This window comes from Erpetoichthys calabaricus, chromosome 1, assembly GCF_900747795.2.
Source record: "Erpetoichthys calabaricus chromosome 1, fErpCal1.3, whole genome shotgun sequence".
Classification (NCBI taxonomy): Eukaryota; Metazoa; Chordata; class Cladistia; order Polypteriformes; family Polypteridae; genus Erpetoichthys; species Erpetoichthys calabaricus.
The window spans coordinates 340,267,713-340,288,351 of NC_041394.2; the positions used below are offsets into that span (position 1 = coordinate 340,267,713).

The 20,639-nt window shown below is 40.9% G+C and overlaps 1 protein-coding gene across 1 annotated transcript in view; it reads left to right on the forward strand.

Annotated features, from left to right (window-relative positions):
* The first annotated feature begins 4,687 nt into the window (after positions 1 to 4,687).
* Positions 4,688 to 20,639, forward strand: part of LOC127525830 (zinc finger protein 845-like) — a 61,567-nt gene continuing 45,615 nt past the window's right edge. The window contains exons 1-2 of the mRNA XM_051933880.1: positions 4,688 to 4,820; positions 12,528 to 13,922. Coding sequence (XP_051789840.1) covers positions 4,688 to 4,820; positions 12,528 to 13,922 — 1,528 coding nt within the window. The remainder of the gene's footprint in view (positions 4,821 to 12,527; positions 13,923 to 20,639) is intronic.

A 20,639-nucleotide genomic window follows, 5' to 3' on the forward strand; every position in this document is an offset into this window, starting at 1 on the left:
CCGATCCTCCTTTAGCTCCCATGACCTCCATCAAACATTTCCTGCAGCTTCTGCTTTCCAGGGTTTTCAGTTCCTTGATGTCTCCGAGATTCCTTGAATGATCGGCTGTCTTCAGGTAAAGCCAACAAATCTTAAGCTCTGGAATCTGATTGGCCAGTCGGGAACACCAGTTTCTTCTTTTTAAGCGTTTCTCTTGTCAATGTCTTCTGTTGTTTCAGCTCATTGTTTTGTTTCTTCACCTAGCTTTTATTACGCTTTCACTATCCAGCCATGGTCCAATCAGATTTCTTTATATTCAGTGTTACGTTGATGATGGCATCCTGTCCAGGTCCTGCTGGAGCAAAACAGTCCCAAACTATGATTCTACCATGAGGTGTTAGAATTCGTGTACGGTGCACTTTTACTTTCAAACCACTGTGAAATGGGGACACAAACATGGTGACATAGGGTGACAGGCCTTCAAAAGACCTACACACCAGACCAGGGGTGACATTTATAAAGCTTTGCATGGATCCGAGAGTGGAAATTTGCGCATGGCAAAAACAAAAGAACAGGAAATGCATACACCCAACAAAAAAATCAGATTTATAAAACCTGGCGTATGCATATTTCTATATAATGTACTCTTTATAAATCACAATTACTTTGTAAACATTCACATATGGAGCCTGCTAATTCATCTCATACATATGCTGTCAAGATGCTGAAGAACTGCATTGGCTGTGCTGTCAAGATGCTGGAGAACTGCATTGGCTGGTAATAATAATAATTTTTTACATTTATATAGCGCTTTTCTCAGTACTCAAATCGCTATCCACACAGGGAGGAATGGGGAAGCGAACCCACAATCTTTTACACTCTCCTTAATGCAAATCCGCAGCACTACCACTGTGCCACCTGTAAGGACCCGATGAGTATCATCTGTGGTAGATGAGTCTCACCTTCCTGACACTTTGAGACCCCATCACCTGCATTCAACAATATCTGGCTTTGCTCTTCATCTGAGAGTGAAAGCTCATACTTGGTATTTTAGCGCCTCTCCTCTGTGCTCTGGGGCTCGGGAAACGTGTACGGCAAAACTGTTTGAGCAGGTAGCCACTGTCACGTGGCACATGTATTGACACGATTGCTGTTACAATGAATAGTTCAGACCATATCAAACACTACAGGTTACTTCACCAACATGCAGTTCACCACATATAGCAGAATCACATCCGTTATGGCTGCTTTGCCACAAAATAAATGAATCACGGGTTGAGCCAGGCCATGGAGACATGACGTTTTGTCAGCCGCATCTTTGACTTGTGTATCATTGGAATGTCACTGCTTATAGTTAACAAAAGCAGCTTCAATCTTTCTATGTGCCCTATTTTGCAATATGAGTGCTTTAAAGTGCTTCGATTGTGTTAGGAGAGCTGGACACAACTGCAAATTGCCTTTTTTAGTTTACAGACACGTCGTTTTATGTGTGTACACCCACACTGTATGAAAACCGGCTGTAATGCATCAGCAGTCAGCTAACGGCTTCCAGCACAGCAGGCATAATGGAGTGACGCTTGGCCAAGGTACTGTTGAGCTATTGGCCAGTTCACTGAGAAGTGACATCAACTAGTGATGATAAAACAGAATTACTTTAATGCAAATACGTATCATTGGCACTCTTAAAGTGAACTAAAAAACAATCTCTACATCATAGTCATCATTTTTGAGGTGTAATGTTTGTCACTTCACCCTTATAAAAATGGCTAGGTGAAATGAATTACTAAACTTGTGAGTGGTCATTTAGCTGGTTTGGCTGCATTTTACTGCTTGATTAATGGCGTCATCATTTCCCAGTTTCACTGAAATATGATGTATGTGTGGGTCAGAGCTGCTCTAAATATATGTTTGTTCCCTGTCAAGTTTCCATTTGTAAATTTCAATATTTGTATTCGAAAGTTGCATACACAAATTTCAAGTCTCACTTTCTACGTACACAATGTTTATAAATGAGGGCTCAGGACCTTCACTAGCCTACCAATAGATAGAAACTTTATGGACAAGGAGAGGCAAAATCAGAATTATTAGAGTATCGGGTAATGTTAAAAGTAGAAAAATGTTCAGCTTTGTGAAGATTCAGTGGCTTTTTTGATTTCCAACCATCTATAATTTCAGGCTGGAAATGATGTGGGCAGATAGATAGATAGATAGATACTTTATTAATCCCCAAGGGGAAATTCACAATAGACGTGCACTGTCACTTTCCCTGGTATATATTCGATGTCCAGTTATCATCAAGCTGCTTTGCTATTCTGACCGAGTTACTATTCTGAAAGACGCACACAAAAATTCAAATGTAACCTTTCAAGAATGGAAGATCTTTTTTCACTCCCAATTACTCAGTCCACATCACACAAGACCACATCTCTGGTGATCAGAAAGGCTCCACAAGGTGGTCTTTCTGCCTCCCTGATTTACAGTTATATGAAAAAGTTTGGGAACCCCTCTCAGCCTGCATAATAATTTACTTTCAACAAAACAGATAACAGTGGTATGTCTTTCATTTCCTAGAAACATCTGAGTACTGGGGTGTTTTCCGAACAAAGATTTTTAGTGAAGCAGTAATTAGTTGTATGAAATTAAATCAAATGTGAAAAACTGGCTGTGCAAAAATGTGGGTCCCCTTGTAATTATGCTGATTTGAATGCATGTCACTGCTCAATGCTGATTACTTGCAACACCAAATTGGTTGGATGAGCTCGTCAAGCCTTGAACTTCATAGACGGGTGTGTCCAATCATGAGATATAAAGGTATTTAAGGTGGTCAATTGCAAGTTGTGCTTCTCTTTGACTCTCCTCTGAAGAGTGACAGCATGGGATCCTCAAAGCAACTCTCAAAAGATCTGAAAACAAAGATTGTTCAGTCTCATGGTTTAGGGGAAGGCTACAAAAAGCTATCTGAGAGGTTTAAACTGTCAGTTTCAACTGTAAGGAATGGAATCAGGAAATGGAAGGCCACAGGCACAGTTGCTGTTAAACCCAGCAGGTCTGGCAGGCCAAGAAAAATCCAGGAGCGGCATATGGGCAGGATTGTGAGAAGGTTACAGACAACCCACAGATCACCTCCAAAGACTTGCAAGAACATCTTGCTGCAGATGGTGTATCTGTACATCATTTTACAATTCAGCACAATTTGCACAAAGAACATCTGTATGGCAGGGTGATGAGAAAGAAGCCCTTTCTGCACTCGCACCACAAACAGAGCCGCTTGTTGTATTCAAATGCTCATTTAGACACGCCAGATTCATTATGGAACAAAGTGCTTTGGACTGATGAAACAAAAATTGAGTTATTTGGTCATAACAAAAAGCGCTTTATGGCGGAAGAAGAACATCGCATTCCAAGAAAAACACCTGCTACCTACAGTCAAATTTGGTGGAGGTTCCATCATGCTGTGGGGCTAGTTCAGGGACTGGGGCCCTTGTTAAAGTCGAGGGTCGGATGAATTCAACCCAATATCAACAAATTCTTCAGGATAATGTTCAAGCATCAGTCACAAAGTAGAAGTTACGCAGGGGTTGGATATTCCAACAAGACAATGACCCAAAACACAGTTGGAAATCTACAAAGGCATTCATGCAGAGGGAGAAGTACAATGTTCTGGAATGGCCGTCACAGTCCCCTGACTGGAATATCATCGAAAATCTATGGGATGATTTGAAGCAGGCTGTCTATGGTCGGCAGCCATCAAAATTAACTGAACTGGAGAGATTTTGTATGGAAGAATGGTCAGAAATATCTCCATCCAGAATCCAGACACTCATCAAAGGCTATAGGAGGCATCTAGAGGCTGTTATATTTGCAAAAGGAGGCTCAGCTAAGTATTGATGTAATATCTCTGTTGTGGTGCCCACATTTATGCACCTAATTTTGTTATGATGCATGTTGCATATTTTCTGTTAATCCAATAAACTTAATGTCACTGCTGAAATACTACTGTTTCCATAAGGCATGTCATCTATTAAAAGGAAATTGCTACTTTGAAAGCTCAGCCAATGATAAACAAAAATCCAAAGAATTAAGAGTGGTTCCCAAACTTTTTCATATGACTGTATCTGGCCAAGCATCACAGATCCTTCCCAAGAGAACAGTGGCTGTTCACTGGTCCTCAACAGGCACCCAATGCCCTGGAGTCCTTCATGTCACCGGTGCTTGGCCACTTTGATTGTTTTATGTATGATATTCCTGTACTGCTTAAACATTTTCCAGAATATTGATTCATAATGGCTACTTTCTTTCCTTTTTCATGTGTGTATGTTGTATGTGTACATGCACACGTGATCAGAGAGCTGTTGTGAGTGTTCGGGATGTGAGCCTTGCATGCTCCATGCGCTGAGTGTTTCTCTCGGCCCACGATTGTTTAATATCTGTTTGCATGTCATAATTATCTTCAGATTTGTTTTGTCATATTTTCACCACGTTGACTCTTGTATTGTCAATGATGGGGTTAGAAAGGCTCTCTGTTTGCCCACTCATACGCATAACCTGTTGCTTTTTTCCTTGTTTTTATTTGACAGAACTCTGTTTAGTTTTTTTGCATGTCTGGGGTGGGATTCTGGAGCTACTGTGTACATTATATGCGATTGCTGGCAGGACTGCGGGTTAATCTCATTATTAGATAGATGTCTGGGAACCTTGCCCCACCGGGATGCCGGGAGACGGAAAGGACCGGAAGAGGGGCTATATCTTCCCCGGGACGCAAGATGGCGACCTCCTTGGATTGTATGGGGGACATACAGCTTGGAAGCTCAACCTTATGGGAGGATGTGACCACCACCAGGGTGCGTCCGGACAGCTCCGGAACTGTGGTCAGGGTGTGGCAGAAGTGCTGCCGGTTGTTAATTGTGGAGTACTTCCAGATGCACTATAATAGCGGCCACCTCACTCCATTCCGAGAGCCGGAGTCAGGTGGAGGGAGACGAAGTTTGATGGCAGATGAGAGAAAAAAAGAGCCTTATCGTGGCTAGTTTGTGCCAACAATAAAACGTGTGTGTTTTGGATCATTTGGAGTCCATGTCTGTCTGTGTCCGGGTTCAAGGTTCACACACCTTATCATGTATTTCATTTGCAGTTCTTCTTTGTTGCTCATTTTTGTGTTGCTCTCTCCTGTCTAATCTCATTGAGAATTGCAAAGTTGCTCTCTTCTGACTGCAAGCATTTGAGTGTTGCTGATCTTTAAACCAAGTTGGAACAGCCTGTTTTAAAGAATCGTTTTTGCTTAAAGCTTAAATCCAGCTGCCACAAGGCAATATTGTGTGGCTGCATCCTCCTCTATTACTAGTAAAGAATGTGGAGTTTTGTTCATTGTGCTCTGCATTGTTGAGAATTGTGATCAAGGATCAATGCGCTGCATTATTAGTTTTTGTGTTCTTAGCTATGAAAAGCCTAGGCCTGAAACAATGTTAAAAGGACACCATTAGTTTTGTAAGAGAGGCCTCTCGCCTGCCTGCCCTTCTTACTTGCTTTATTTTGAGTTTCTGTGAGTCGGGCTGTGAGACAAGTTCATCATGCTCTCGGAGGAAGCCAGAAGGCAAACTTTGTCTCATCTTCTGTCAAAACAAACTGCATGCAAGGCCTTTGCCTGTATGAGTAAAGGGTAAGCTCTTCAGCTAGCGTATAAAACATATAAGCCATTAAAATAGCATTTAGAAGCATTAGAGCTCATCAATACCTTAGGCAATAAACTTAAAACACAATATATTATGATATTAGTTAGTTTGAACACTATAGGGGCTTAAGAGTTGATTACTGAAAGCTAGGGCACTTTTTCCTGAACATGTGCCGTGACGTAAACAGTAGCCTGGCCTCTTCTGTCAGACCACTGGGCAGCTGTGTGCCATGATAACAGCACTGCTGTCTGCAGTCATGGGCGTTTATATTAGCACGCACGTATATGTTTTACAGTAGCATTTAAGTTTATATGGCAATGTTTCTTTATATAGCTTAGTGATAAAAATAATAAGATATACCCTAGGTTCTTGTCTATAAGCCGGACTCGTGTATAAGCCGGAGACCAAAAATCATACGAATTTTTAAAATAAAATCTTATAATAGATAAGCCGGACTCATGGATAAGCCGAATGTACTATAACCTATAACTAATAGAAGAGAGGGAGGTCAGTGGTCTCACTCGCACCCATTTAATTTCTTTAAGGGGGGAGAGAGTGTGAGATATTGGCGTCTCTCTCACGTGGCTGGAGCGCGTTCTTTCTGCTCTGGGCATCGCTGAATCAACATGCGCGCGTAGCGGTCATTTAAATTGTGATTTTATATGTAAGCATATTTAAATATATATCGCGGATTTTTTGCTGGTTCGTGGATTTCTGCAGACAATGGGTCTTTTAATTTCTGGTACATGCTTCCTCAGTTGGTTTGCCCAGTTGATTTCATACAAGGGACGCTATTGGCAGATGGCCAAGAAGCTAGATTGCTTATTTTTCTCTTTCTCTTGCGCTGACTTTCTCTGATCCTGACGTATGGGGATTGAGCAGGGGGGCTGTTCGCACACCTAGACGATACGGACGCTCGTCTAAAAATGCTGAAAGATTATCTTCACGTTGCTATCTTTTGTAAAGCTGATTCCTGAAACGACATGCACGGTGCTTCGCATACTTAAAAGCTCGAATGGCACGTATTGATTTTTGACTGAAAAACAAACTCTGTCTCTCTCTCTCTCTCTCCCTCCCTGCTCCTGATGGAGGGGGTGTGAGCTGCCGCCTTCAACAGCTTTGTGCCGCGGTGCTTCGCATACCTAAAAGCCAAACAGCACCATTGATTTGTTTGCTAGAGATTGTTTTCTCTATCTATGTGACATTCTGTGCTCCTGATGTGCACTCCTTTGAAGAGGAAGATATGTTTGCATTCTTTTAATTGTGAGACAGAACTGTCATCTCTGTCTTGTCATGGAGCACAGTTTAAACTTTTGAAAAAGAGACAAATGTTTGTTTGCAGTGTTTGAATAACATTCCTGTCTCTCTACAACCTCCTGTGTTTCTGCGCAAATCTGTGGCCCAAGCATGACAATGTAAAAATAACCATATAAACATATGGTTTCTACTTCGCGGATTTTCTTATTTCGCGGGTGGCTCTGGAACACAACCCCCGCGATGGAGGAGGGATTACTGTATAATCCGGATTTATGTATAAGCCGATATTCTGTTTTTTCATTTTCACAACTTTTTTCCTTAGATAAGCCGCGGCTTATAGACAAGAACTTAGGGTACTAGCACAAAGTATGAATGAGCTTAACAAATCAATTGTTAAAGGCTTGTCTTTTCTCTCAAGCGTGAAGCACTGTGTCGTGTCAAGGTTGTTCACAGCTTGACCCTTATCAGTGAAGATGTGCACTGCCATTCACTGGCACAGTTGCCTGTTTTGTTAGCGTTAGCCTTACAGGATGCTAGTGCAACAAGTAATCATTTATTGAATTATTAATTAGGCAGTCCAGCTTTCATACATGGGTCCTTCTGATCTCAAGTTAATTGTTAGGAATTGAATAGTTAAGAATTGATTAACTGAAAGGCCATCGATCTTAACAGCGCAGGATTAGGCCGTAAGAATAAAGGGAGGGGTAATCAGGTGATGCTCACCGCCAGATGGCAAATATGTCCTGCCAGCAAAAATATTGTTATGAGAAGGTTTATCTGGAAAAAGACTATTATGGGGATGTTGTGATGGATGGCCGACTAAATATTCTGGCACACACCTCCAGGCCGCCAGGTGGAGCCCTCCCAACAGCATGGAGGTTCCCCGAATTCCAGCAGGGCCTTATGGACCTTGTAGTTTTTATACACAGCCCTGCTGGATACCTTGGGGACCACCGGGAGTCACTGTAGGGATGCTGTCGGACTCTTACGTGCCCTATAACCCGGAAGTGCGTCATGATCACATGACAAGAAGAAATGACGTGCTTCCAGGTTGAAGAAACTGACTTTTCCCCTGACTCGGAAGTAATGAGAACTTGTGGATTGTGGGACAGGAACACCTCCGGGTCAGGGGGTATAAAAGGACTCTGGGAAAACCCAGACATTGAGCTGAGCTGGGAGGAAGGGTGGCGAAGTGTCTGGGAGAGGAGGAGTGTTTATTTGTGCTTTATTATTGATTATTGATTATTGTATGTATAGTGTGGAGTGGAGGGTGCTTTGTGCACATTATTATTATAAAAATAAAATGGACTTGGACTTTTACCTGGTGTTTGGCGTACTACCTGAGGGTTCGAGAGGTCGATAACAGCCTCAACTGTTACAATGTCTTCAATATTGTGATGAGAAGGTCTGGAACACCAGGGGCCTCATGTATAAATGGTGCGTATGCACAGAAATGTTGCGTACGAACGTTTCCACGTTCAAATCGCGATGTATAAAACCTAAACTTGGCGTAAAGCCACGCACATTTCCACGGTAACTCATACCTTGGCGTACGCAATTTCTCCACTCGGTTTTGCAGACTGGCGGCACCCTGAGTGTCAAAGCAGTGCTACTGTTCCTGTGTGGTCACCCTTTCTTTCTTAGCTCCACATTCCTGACGCGGCTTTATACATACACTGAAACTAACTGCTGCGATGGACGACCGGCTACAGACTCCGGTCGCCACCCCCAGGCCGCTAGGAGGAGCCCTCCAGACAGCATGATGGTGCCCCGAGCTCCAGCAGGGCCTCATGGACTTTGTAGTTTGTATACACAGCCCTGCTGGATACCTTGGGGGCCACCGGGAGTCGCTGTAAGGGGGCTAGTGGGCTCTTATGTGCCCTATAACCTGGGAGTGCATCATCATCACGTGACAGGAAGGAACGACGTGCTCCCGGGCTGAAGAAAGGACTGTTTACCCTGACCTGGAGGGAATAAGGACTTGTGGGTTTGGTCAGGAACCACTTCCGGGTCAGGGGATATAAAAGGACTGTGGGAAAGCCCAGACACTGAGCTGAGCTGGGAGGTAGGAGGGCGAAGTGTCTGGGAGTGGAGGATTGTATTGGTTTTGTGAGTAGTTTATTGTATGAGTAGTGTGGTGTGGAGAGTGCTTTGTGCACAGTTTAAAAGTAAAATAAATACCATTTATACTTTTACCTGGTGTTCAGAGTGGTACCTGAGGGTTCAAGAGGTGGACCACACTTCTATCTGTTACACTGCATATTGTTTATTAGTGTAATGCATCTGATTGTAATTAACCTGCAGCAATATAATGGTCCAGGAAATGGCCATAGTATTCCAAATACTATAACTGCTTTAGCGTTGTTACTCTCACTGCATCTTCATCTTCTTTCAGCTGCTCCCGTTAAAGGTTGCCACAGCAGATCATCTTTTTCCATATTACTCTCGCTGCACCACTCGGAGTATTTATATCACTGTATCTGAGTGAGGAATCACAGCAGCAGCTGATCGGAAAGAGAATTATCAGTATACAGCATGAAGCAGATACTGCCTGAGCCACAGCAAAATGCTTCAGAGACTTCCCTGTACGGACTTCGCGGTTTAGAAAAAGTTTCATCCCAAGAACTATAAACGCACTCAATCAGTCCATCAAATGCTCCTTGTAGACCTGTTTGTACTTATAAGTACAATCACCTCACTGTAAACTTGCACTACAGTTATAATATTGCACAACCTGCGCCACTTTATAAAGCGCGTATTTACATATGACTATCATTTTTAAGATGAAATGCAGCAAAATATGTTGATTATATTATACAGATAAAACTTTAACTTCATTGAAATAATCTTTATTGATAATTATCTATCTATCTATCTATCTATCTATCTATCTATCTATCTATCTATCTATCTATCTATCTATCTATCTATCTATCAAACATGTGAGGACACGGTGCCGCAGCGCTAGCTAGTTCAGGGATTGTTCCTGCATTGCGTTGTATTCTTGCTGGTGCTGACGCGACACTGGAAGGATAGATGGCTATAATAATTAAACATGTACTACGAAGATATTTCAATGTTCCTTAAAAGTTTTGTAGAATCGGCGTTTTAAGCTTACAGATGGCTTCACGTCTATATAGCTGATTGTGTGGCGATTGGGTTTTTGGAGAAAGAAAAGTAAGGACAGGAATTGGAGGTTAGTACGTTTGAAAGAGATAGTACTTCTGTAATAAATTATTTCATTGAAGGTTGCGCATGGCGCCACAAGCCTCTTGCGTGAGACATGAACAAGCACTGCGCCACAGTGTTCCCATGTTTAATAACATGCTTTCATTCCTATCATCATGAAAAAGATATCACGTATACATCTCAGTATTTTAATTATTCGGAGAGCTGTAATATCATGAATGTAATGGATTATGTGTCCTGTCGGAGAAAGAGAAAGCCCGTTTAAGAAGCAGGTAGTGATTCACACATGTAGAGCACATAGAAGATCAAATACAGAACAAAGCATTTAACGTGCCACTTTAGTTACAATGGGTTTTGAGAAACTAGTAAATTAAACGATTTTAAGGTGAAGTTTATGATGTTCTACTTTAATGGCAAAAAAAACTATGTGATTAAAGTGGAAATTTCGAGATTAAAGTTGACATTTCGTGCTTTTTTCCCCACTGTGTGCCTATTTTTTTTTTGTCTGTACCCTAATAAGCTTTCATATGACACTCAGACGGTGGGCTACGACTCGCCTTTTCACGGCGACTTTGATATGTGATTTCTTTTTTATTTCGGGCACTGTGCGACTTTGTGAACTTGAGCTTTCGAGTTTCTCCGACACTGTCACTCGATCAACTTTCTTTTGTTGATTATACCACTGTTTAAACCAACAAATAGTACGTTTTTCCTTTGCCTCCACTTGGTATTCACTGAAATTCTTATTTTCCCCTGTGCTTTTCCCATTGTCTTTTCACAGAAGGCTGTTTATATTGATTTGCATATTCAAAGAGGCGTAATTCTGGGAGGAGTTGGGGCGGGACAGAAGGCACGCGCACATGCGTTACTTTTCATGCTGATCGGGATTTATGTAGTGGAAGAACGTGAAAGTATGCGTGCACACAGATTCCTGCATCTGGATTTTTCTGTGCGTATGCACAATCCCGCTTTGTACATACACCATGTTATAGTGTGAGTTCTACGCACGGCGTTATACATGAGGCCCCAGGTGATTGTTATGGGTAAAGGTGCTGAGTGGGTACAACATCATGGGAAACTCTATACAGTAGAGTAGAAGGTTCTTTGTTCTTGAAGTGTTTCAGAAGGCAAGTTTTGTTATGCATTAATGGAGATTGGTTGAAGAAAACTCACCTGTGTTTCAGTCTATGGCGCTCCTCCATAGAATAATAAAGTTGTATTCATCCTTTCTTTTTCTGAATTCCTACCTAATCATCGGTATGGATACAAATGTATTTATCAAACCCCAGCTCGATAAATCCCCTTCCCTGATTAAGTGGCACATTCCTCTCTCTTTCCAGGCACTCGCCAGATTTATGATGGATCTAAACTCGATTGATGTATTTGTATTCTTGTCCAGGTTGTTTGACCACTGATGTGTTAAGCTTCAGCTTTTTCTCCCCTGGCTTTTTCACATGTGATTTTATTTAACAAGCCTCTGCTACACTTGAGGAATTTACAGCTCTAAACAAAGACTCTGTTCAGGACCCAACTTGTGTTTGGGGGGCTATAAAAGAACATATTCGAGACTGGACCATTGCTTTTGCTTCCAAACTTTCTTCCATGGCATTCAGGTACATTGACAATCTTTAGAATCATCTGAATAGAATCATCTGAATAATCTTGAAAATGCATGGCCGTGTATTTCTGATCCTGTGCTCAAAATTATGCTAATCAGAGTTGAGGTAAATGACCTTCTTATACGGTTGAAGAGTTGAAAATTCATTGCACATGAACTTGTTCGCACTTTGATTGCGCAGATGGGACTCATTAGCCTCCATGTCCCAAGTCGAGCAAAACTATTGTGTTACTATACATATAGATAATATCACTAACTAATCCTGGGAACTTAGTAAAGAGTTTTTCATTTTACTTTTGTCTTTTTCTGAAATTCCCTTCTGCTGAATCCCCATTTTCAGAAGTGGTTTGATGTGTTTTTCAATTCAATTAATTTACCACAACTCTCACAAAATGATGCTGCCCTTGTGGTGGCCCCTGTTCTAACTGAAGATATGCACTTGCATTACTTCAACATATAAATAATTGTAAATGATATTTGAATGATATTTGATGATGCCATTCTAGAATGTAGCTGAAAAATGTGACCAATAATCATGTTGATTGTGCCTATCACAAGCGATCTATTTATTTTTCTATTTTAACTTTTTGGCTGCTGTAATTGTGCTCATGTGGTGAGTAGTTGTAATACAGATGAAAAAATTAAGTAGTATTTGGATAAACAATCAAATTGTTAAGGCTTAAGATTGTTTATGCTTGTTAAAGTTTGTTCATAAATTCAACCAACATTTTATTTACTGTTGTAATGTAATGTCAAAATTAGTGTAGTGGATTAAAAACTAAGCTTTTGTTTTTTCTCTTTTAAACTTTATACAGGTATCATACTTTACTGCTGTTGTGAGTGTGGAACACTCTTTCCTGACATGAGTATATTTCAGAGCCACAAAAAATTTCGCACAGGAGAGAAGCTATGCTGCTGCCATGAATGTGGAAAACAATTCTCTGACAGTTGTAATCTTCAGAAACATATTAAAACTCACGCGGAACAGAAGGCATATTGCTGCTCTGAATGTGGCAAAATATTTTCACAGAGAAGTGATCTTCAGGACCACCAAAGAATACACACAGGAGAGAAGCCATATCACTGTTCTGAATGTGGTAAACAGTTTTCACAGAGAAGCTATCTTCAGATCCACCAGAAAATTCACACTGGGGAGAAGCCATATTGCTGTTCTGAATGTGGCAAAAATTTTTTACGGAAAAGTCAGCTTCAAAGCCACCAAAGAATTCACACAGGGGAGAAGCCATATGATTGTTCTGAATGTGGTAAACAGTTTTCACAGAGAAGCTATCTTCAGAGCCACCAAAGAATTCACACAGGGGAGAAGCCATATGATTGTTCTGAATGTGGTAAACAGTTTTCAGAAAGAAGCAATTTTCTACGCCACAAACTAATTCACACAGGACAGAAGCCATTTGCCTGTTTTGAATGTGGTAAACAGTTTTCAGAAAGAAGCAATTTGCAACGCCACACAATAATTCACACAGGGCAGAAGCCACATTGCTGTTCCGAATGTGGCAAAAAGTTTTCACATAAAAGCTATCTTCAGAGCCACCAATTAAGTCACAGAATGGAGAAGCCATATGAGTGCTCTGAATGTGGTAAAAAGTTCTCACAGAGTAGCACTCTTCGGAAACACCAAAGAATCCACACGGGAAAGAAGTCCTATTGCTGCCCTGAATGTGGTAAAAAGTATTCACAGAGAAGCCATCTTCAGAGCCACCAAAGAATTCACTCAGGGGAGGAGCCATATCGTTGTTCTGAATGTGGTAAACAGTTTTTAGAAAAAAGATATTTTCAACGCCACAAAAAAATTCACAAAGAAGAGAAGCCATATTGCTGTTCTGAATGTGGCAAAACATTTTCATGGAAAAGGTATCTTCAGAGCCACCAAAGAATTCACACAGGGGAGAAGCCATATTACTGTTCTGAATGTGGTAAACAGTTTTCAGAAAGAGGCAATCTTCACCGCCACATAACAATTCACACAGGGCAGAAGCCATATTACTGTACTGAATGTGGTAAACTGTTTTCAGAAAAAAGCAATCTTCAACGCCACATAACAATTCACACAGGGCAGAAGCCATATTGCTGTTCTGAATGTGACAAAAAGTTTTCACAGCGAGGCCATCTTCAGAGACACCAAAGAACCCACACAGGGGAGAAGCCGTATTGCTGCCCTGAATGTGGAAAACTATTCTCTTGCAATAGTTATCTTCAGACACACATTAAAATTCATGTGGCAAAGAATTCACATAAGAGAGAAAAAATGACAAACTCCCCCTCCTTGTCCACTGCTGAACACAGTACAATATGTTAAGGAGCAGAAAAAGAATTCAAAAAGTTTGTTCAAAAACACACAAGAATAAATTGTGGAAACCACAATTATTGTGGTAAATACGCTGTCCTGCTCATGTGGGTGCAGAACTTTATCCATGCATGCCTTATGAAGGGTGAAGTATGACAAAAAGGTGAAGGCCTAAGAAGTACAACTTACCAGTACCAGAAAGACACTGGGACCACAACTCAGACCGTACAATGGAAAATGAGAAATACTGCCTGACTGAAAAATAGATGCCAGAAAACCAGATGTAATAATCAAAGAAAGCCTGGATAATAGAAGTATCAGTTCCTAGTGAGTACTCAGTCTTAAGAATGGAGAGGCAAAAGAGTAACAAAATACCAAGAAATGCAGTCTTAAATATGCCAAATGAAATATCGGACAAAAAAAAAAAAAAAAAACAGTTCCTGTTCTATGATCAACAGGACTGATAAAGAAAAACTTTTAGGCCCATCAAATTAGAATAACTTCTTATAACCTCCAAAAAGAAGCTTTATTATGAACAGTGCAGGTTCTAAACTGAGTCTGTGGGAAACTTGAGAAAGTTAGAAATTAAGTGTAACATGAGAATATCTTGACTAAAGACTGAGGTTCACTCCTATTTTGAAAGCAAGCTGTATCCAGCAGGGGGCGCTAGTTCCCTTATTGGAATAAGTTCTTTTGTAATTGCGGTATGTTGCATAACCCGACACTATATAGATATAATATAAAAAGGTGATACCCCTCCCTTAGTGAGATAACGTTATCTCTCATCTGTCCGTTGGCTTCAAGGGTGCGCCAGGCAATGTTCCAAGGCGTTATACTCTTTCTCCATGTGCAGGCCCCCACTTCGGTGAATCATGCCATTCCCAAACAAGGCACAGAGGATACAGTTTCATGCTGACTTTGACACACAGAAATAGTGCACATTGCCCATTTCGTAGTTGTTCTTAACTTGTCTGGTCTTAATGCTTGCCTAGCAGTTCTAAATGCTGTGCCCCTGTACTAAATCTGACTTTGTGTTAGCTGTACATGTGAGAAGAAAAGAAAAGCAGATTTAAAATATTTACACAGTGTCATATTAAACTTATATTCTGATTACATAAGCACACCAAGAAAATTTGGAAAAATGAAACCTGCGAGAAGCTGAATTGCTGTTCTGAATGTCGTAAACAATTCTGGCACAGAAATACTCTTCTGCTCCACATTCAAATTCACTCAGAAGAGAAGCCATATGGGTGTTCTGACTGTGGCAAACAGTTTTCACGAAGAAACAACCTTTTGGATACAACAGCATTTATTTAAATAGCACATTTTCATGCAAATAATACAGCTCAAACTGCTTTGCAAGATGAAATAAAAAGGAAGTTGATATAAAACATTAACAAGATTTGGCAATAATATTGTACAGTATGTAATAGAGAAAAGGGTAAAGTCAAATGGCCAGCAGGACAGGAAAAAAAGCAAAAACGTTAAGTTAGGCTGGAGAAGAAAAAAATCTGCAGGGGATCCAAGGCCAAAATACTGCCCGGCCCTCACTGGGCATTCCATGTAACTTTTTTTTGTTTTTTTTTTTAACATTGAATTTATTAAAATTAAATATCATTCCCTGAGGTAGGCTGGCGCCCTGCCCGAGGTTTGTTTCCTGCCTTGCACCCTGTGTTGGCTGGGATTGGCTCCAGCAGACTCCCGTGACCCTGTAGTTAGGGCATAGAGGGTTGGATAATGGATGGATGGATGGATGAAATATCATTCCATACAAGCAAGTCAGATTTTACAGACTAGGTTCAAAACAAATAATCACCCTCCCATGAGTAATAATAGTAGGAAAAATAAATAAATAGAATAAAAAAAGGAAAGGGAATCCACTTCATCAATTTAAATGCTTATTCTAAAATGGCATTAATTAGAACCTTCCAGGTTGTAATAAAGGTTTTGCACAGATCCTCTAAGTGAGAATTTGATTTTTTCCAATTTCAGATAATACATAACATCAGTTACCCACTGAGTTAAAAGAGCTGAGTTAGGATTCTTCCATTTGAGCAAGATAAGTCTACCTGCTAATAGCGTAGTAAAGGCAATTACAGTTTGTTGGTGCTCCATCCATCCATCCTCTTCCGCTTATCCGAGGTCGGGTCGCGGGGGCAGCAGCTTGAGCAGAGATACCCAGACTTCCCTCTCCCCGGCCACTTCTTCTAGCTCTTCCGGGAGAATCCCAAGGTGTTCCCAGGCCAGCCATGAGACATAGTCCCTCCAGCATGTCCTGGGTCTTCCCCAAGGCCTCCTCCCGGTTGGACGTGCCCTGAACACCTCACCAGGGAGGCATCCAGGAGGCATCCTGATCAGATGCCCGAGCCACCTCATCTGACTCCTCTCGATGCGGAGGAGCAGCGGCTCTACTCTGAGCTTCTCACCCTATCTTTAAGTTTGTTTGTCCTTCTCCACTTTAAGCTCCTCTGTGAGCCCACCAAACACAGCTGTTAGTGGATTAGGAGGGATTGTGACCCCAAGGCTGTCTGAAAGGCATTTAAAGATTTTGGTCCAGAATGATGTTCATTTGGCGCAGGCACAGAACATGTGGCTGGCCCAGTGATGCCGGAGCTTGATTGCAGCGTTCGCAGGTTGGATCTTGCCCTGGAAACATTTTAGACATGCACGACGAATGCTGGGACGGACGGGACCCTGGATGGAATAATTAGACATGTACAGTGAAGATTTTTCAATGTTCCTTAAAATTTCGGAGCACTTTGGTGTCCTAAGTTTATAACTAGGTTTACTATCGCAAAGATATTTATTGTGTGACCCACTTGCACACTACTTTGAAGGGAGGGAGTTGCAAGGCCCCGAGTTCTTCCCTGCCATTTAGCACATAACAAACCACAACTTACTCCTAGTTTACAGCAAAGGAACTTTCTCATTACTTGAAATCAACAACAGACAACCAAATATTTGCATATTATAACAAAAGAAAAAACAATAATAAACTATTTACAAAACCATATATCATCCTCCCAACACTACACTAGTGTTGAACTCACCCTTAGTCCCGATACCTTTCAGAGTAATTAGTCACTCCGTCGGGGGCCCCACATGTAACTCGGGTGCGTAGTGGGCAACAAATAAAACGGCACTGGCCGCTTCACTTGAGTTTCACCTCAAGCCAAATAACACTCACAGACCTTAGGTGAGTGAAATCCTCCTCCTCCTCCTTGTGTCCCTCCTTTGGCCATTCATCTCACCCCGTCTTGATTCAAAAAAAAAAAAAAAAAACTCACCAGCAGGTTGCTAGGGCTGCACTTGCATCCTACGGTCTTTCTCTTCTTCTCTTCTTCTGTTCCCTGCACGCTCCATCCACCTCGTTTCAGTTCTTGTCTCCCGACTACCTTTGCATCCTGGACACCTGTGGTGCCTTTCTGTTGGGGTTTGCTTTCACTTTCGTCTCCATTAACTTGTCTATCGACTTCGGTTTCTCCCTCTCTCTGCACACCACCGTTTTGCCATAATTTTCTTCTTGACATTTCTATATATTATACCTTTCTCACCCTCGTCAGCGTTATCCTGACACTTCTTTTCTACTCGTTTAGCGTTTTGCTAAAGCTTTCTTCTTGTGTATGTCTGTCTCACTTAAGAATTCTGCTTAAGTTATAATATCTTTCTGCTATTATGGCGTTCAGCTCTATTCCATGTGTCCCGCCTCTCCTCTCTTTACTTCCATTAATCTCCACTTCTTCCTTCTTCCTCCAATCCCATCCCTGTATCTACCTGACACAACCTGAGGATGGACCAGTGAGGGAGCACAGTCAGGTATTCGGCTAGGCGTTATGGCCCTGCACAGTTTATGGTAACTACTTACAACCACACTATTTTGAGTTATGGGCTTAACTTTATCAACAACATAACATTCTCCCCTGTTATAAGAGCCATTTTCCTAGTTATATAAGATTCATGAGTATTTTATTAGATGACAATGCATAATCTATAGGAGATTCCTATAACCCCCATAATTAGAATTGAATTGGTATATTCTTGCCATTTCTAACAGCTTTGAGTAAACATTATTCTTCAGTTAGTGACCAGCCTTGCGATGTGTAAGGTGTAGAAGGCATAAGTTTTTAAACCGTGCCTGGGCACATGCTCGTGCCAACGGGCCGTTTGAGTGTGTAAAGTAACTTGTGCTTATTTAATCGCAAAGCCGTACGTTTAAAGCCTATAGAAGAAGAAGCAGCTAAGAATCTTTAAGTACAGAATGAAGAAGTAAAGAACTGTTAAGTACAGAAATAACTAAAGTTTCTCAAGAGAAGTTAAGTTTAGAGAAGACACATTTTTCCCTTTTTTTTGCCTTTTATTCTACGTGTGTAATTAATTTTTTCTTTTATTCTTGTGTGGATTATTTGCTTTTAACTTTCACTAAATATTTTAAAACAAACTTTTGGACTGAGAGATTTCTTTCAGCACACGTTTTACCCGTACTTGATTTCGGTGGCTACACTAAAGTTTAAAACCTGCCGAGGATTGAAACCTGCCAAAGACTGAAAGCTTGAAAATTGCCTTGGATGGAACTCCTGGGTAAAGGGTCAAGTCATCAAGACAATGCCAGATGCAAAAGAGGCAGTCAGAAGAGTTTGTGTGCACACTAAGACCAGCACACTGGACAAACCTGCGAACAAACTGCGCCTGCTCCAGGAAACAGCAAATGATTGAAATGATTAATTTTTCTTTTTGCATGCTTAATTTTTTTGTTTTTGTGTTTTTACAGTAGAATCTAAGTTTTAAGTTTCTTAAGTCTGATTTAAGTTCAGTAAAGTAGTAAAGGCTCTTATTAAGTAATGTTAAAGTAATTGATTTCTGCCCTAGCATAAACAATTAGGGGCTGGATGTATAAGAGCCATTTTCCTAGTTATATAAGATTCATAAATATCTTACTAGATGACAATACATAATCTATGGGAGGTTCCTATAACTCCCATAAGTAGAATTGAATTGGTACATTCTTGCCATTTCTAACAGCTTTGAATAAACATTATTCTCCAGTTAGTGACCAGCCTTGCCATGTGTAAGGTGTAGAAGGCATAAGGTTTTAAACGTTTGAGTAGAAAGTAACTTGTGCTTATGTAAGCACAAAGCCGTATGTTTAAAGCGTATAGAAGAAGAAGCTAAGAATCTTTAAGTATAGAAAGAAGAAGTAAAGAACTGTTAAGTACAGAAATAACTAAAGTTTCTCAAGAAAAACTACGTTTAGAAAAGACACATTTTTCCCTTTTTTTTTGCCTTTTATTCTACGTGTGTAACTACTTTTTTCTTTTATTCTTGTGTGGATTATTTGCTTTTAACTTTCACTAAAGATTTTTAAAAAACTTTTGGACTGAGAGATTTTGTTTGGCACGCGTTTTACCCATGTTTGATCTCGCCTTCTACTTCGGCGGCTACACCTGTGTTTTTTTTTTCTTCTTTCTCATAATCTACCCTGGCTACAATTGTGTGATGATTGGTTATGTGGGGAAAGAAAACAGAAGGATAAGAACTGGGGATTGGCATGTTTGATTCCCAGGACACCTTGCCACAATATTTCTTAAAAGTGATTGCAAAGGCAGCTGTACATTCAATGCAAAGAACATTTATTGCAGTTGTAACCAATCGCCACACAGTACGTTCCGTAATAAATGTAAAACCAGCTCTAAGCTTAGAACGCCGATTCTTCATAACTTTTAAGGAACATTGAAAAATTTTTGTTATACATATTTCATTATTCCATTTATCCATCCACCTAGGGTTGCGTCAGTCCCCCCAAGCATCAAGCATGAGGCAGGAACAATCCCTGGATGGAGCGCCAGCTCATCGCAGGATGAATATGAGCAACATATTCACTAATAGTGTCAATTCAGCATCACCAAATCCCCTAACCTGCATGCCTTTGGAAGGAAACCCACCAGGGAAACATACAGGCAGGGGACAGTGTTTCTGCCATGACAACGTGCCCCCACATGTTTAATAACAGTATACATTATTTAAAAGAAGTTAACAAATTATCTGTAAAATGTCATGTACATACTTTAATGCATTTCATCATAAAACTGATATCAAGCATACAGCCCAGTATTCTGACAGCACAGAGCTCCAAAATGATAGTGCCTGGACATCTAAATCGCCTGAGACGACAGTCATCATCATGGATCAAGAAGTCAGTATGATCTGCAAAACACACTTTCTTCTAATTCCTCCATTTGCAATGTTTTCTAACAACTTTAAAGCAGCTGTGGTAGTTGGAACAGTTTGGTCATTCCATGCACTATTATATTGTTACAGAATAATTATAATCAGCTGTGTCAAATTTGTGAGCTATACTCAGTTGATTTTACTGTATTTGATAAAGCCCACATCATGGATGTGATAAAAGAAAGGCAGACCACACAGACACAGTAGCTGGTTTGGTCGTTGGGACTTTTACCAACCTGAGAGGCCATAATGGAAGGACAGAGGCAGACTGCTTGCCAGGACCAAGTGTTTCCCCTGTATATAGGGTGGCAGTATCCCTCTGGTGAAACACCCATTTGTACAGCTGCAGGGCATATTGGGAGCTGTAGTCCTGAGGGACAATCCTGTTGGGGTA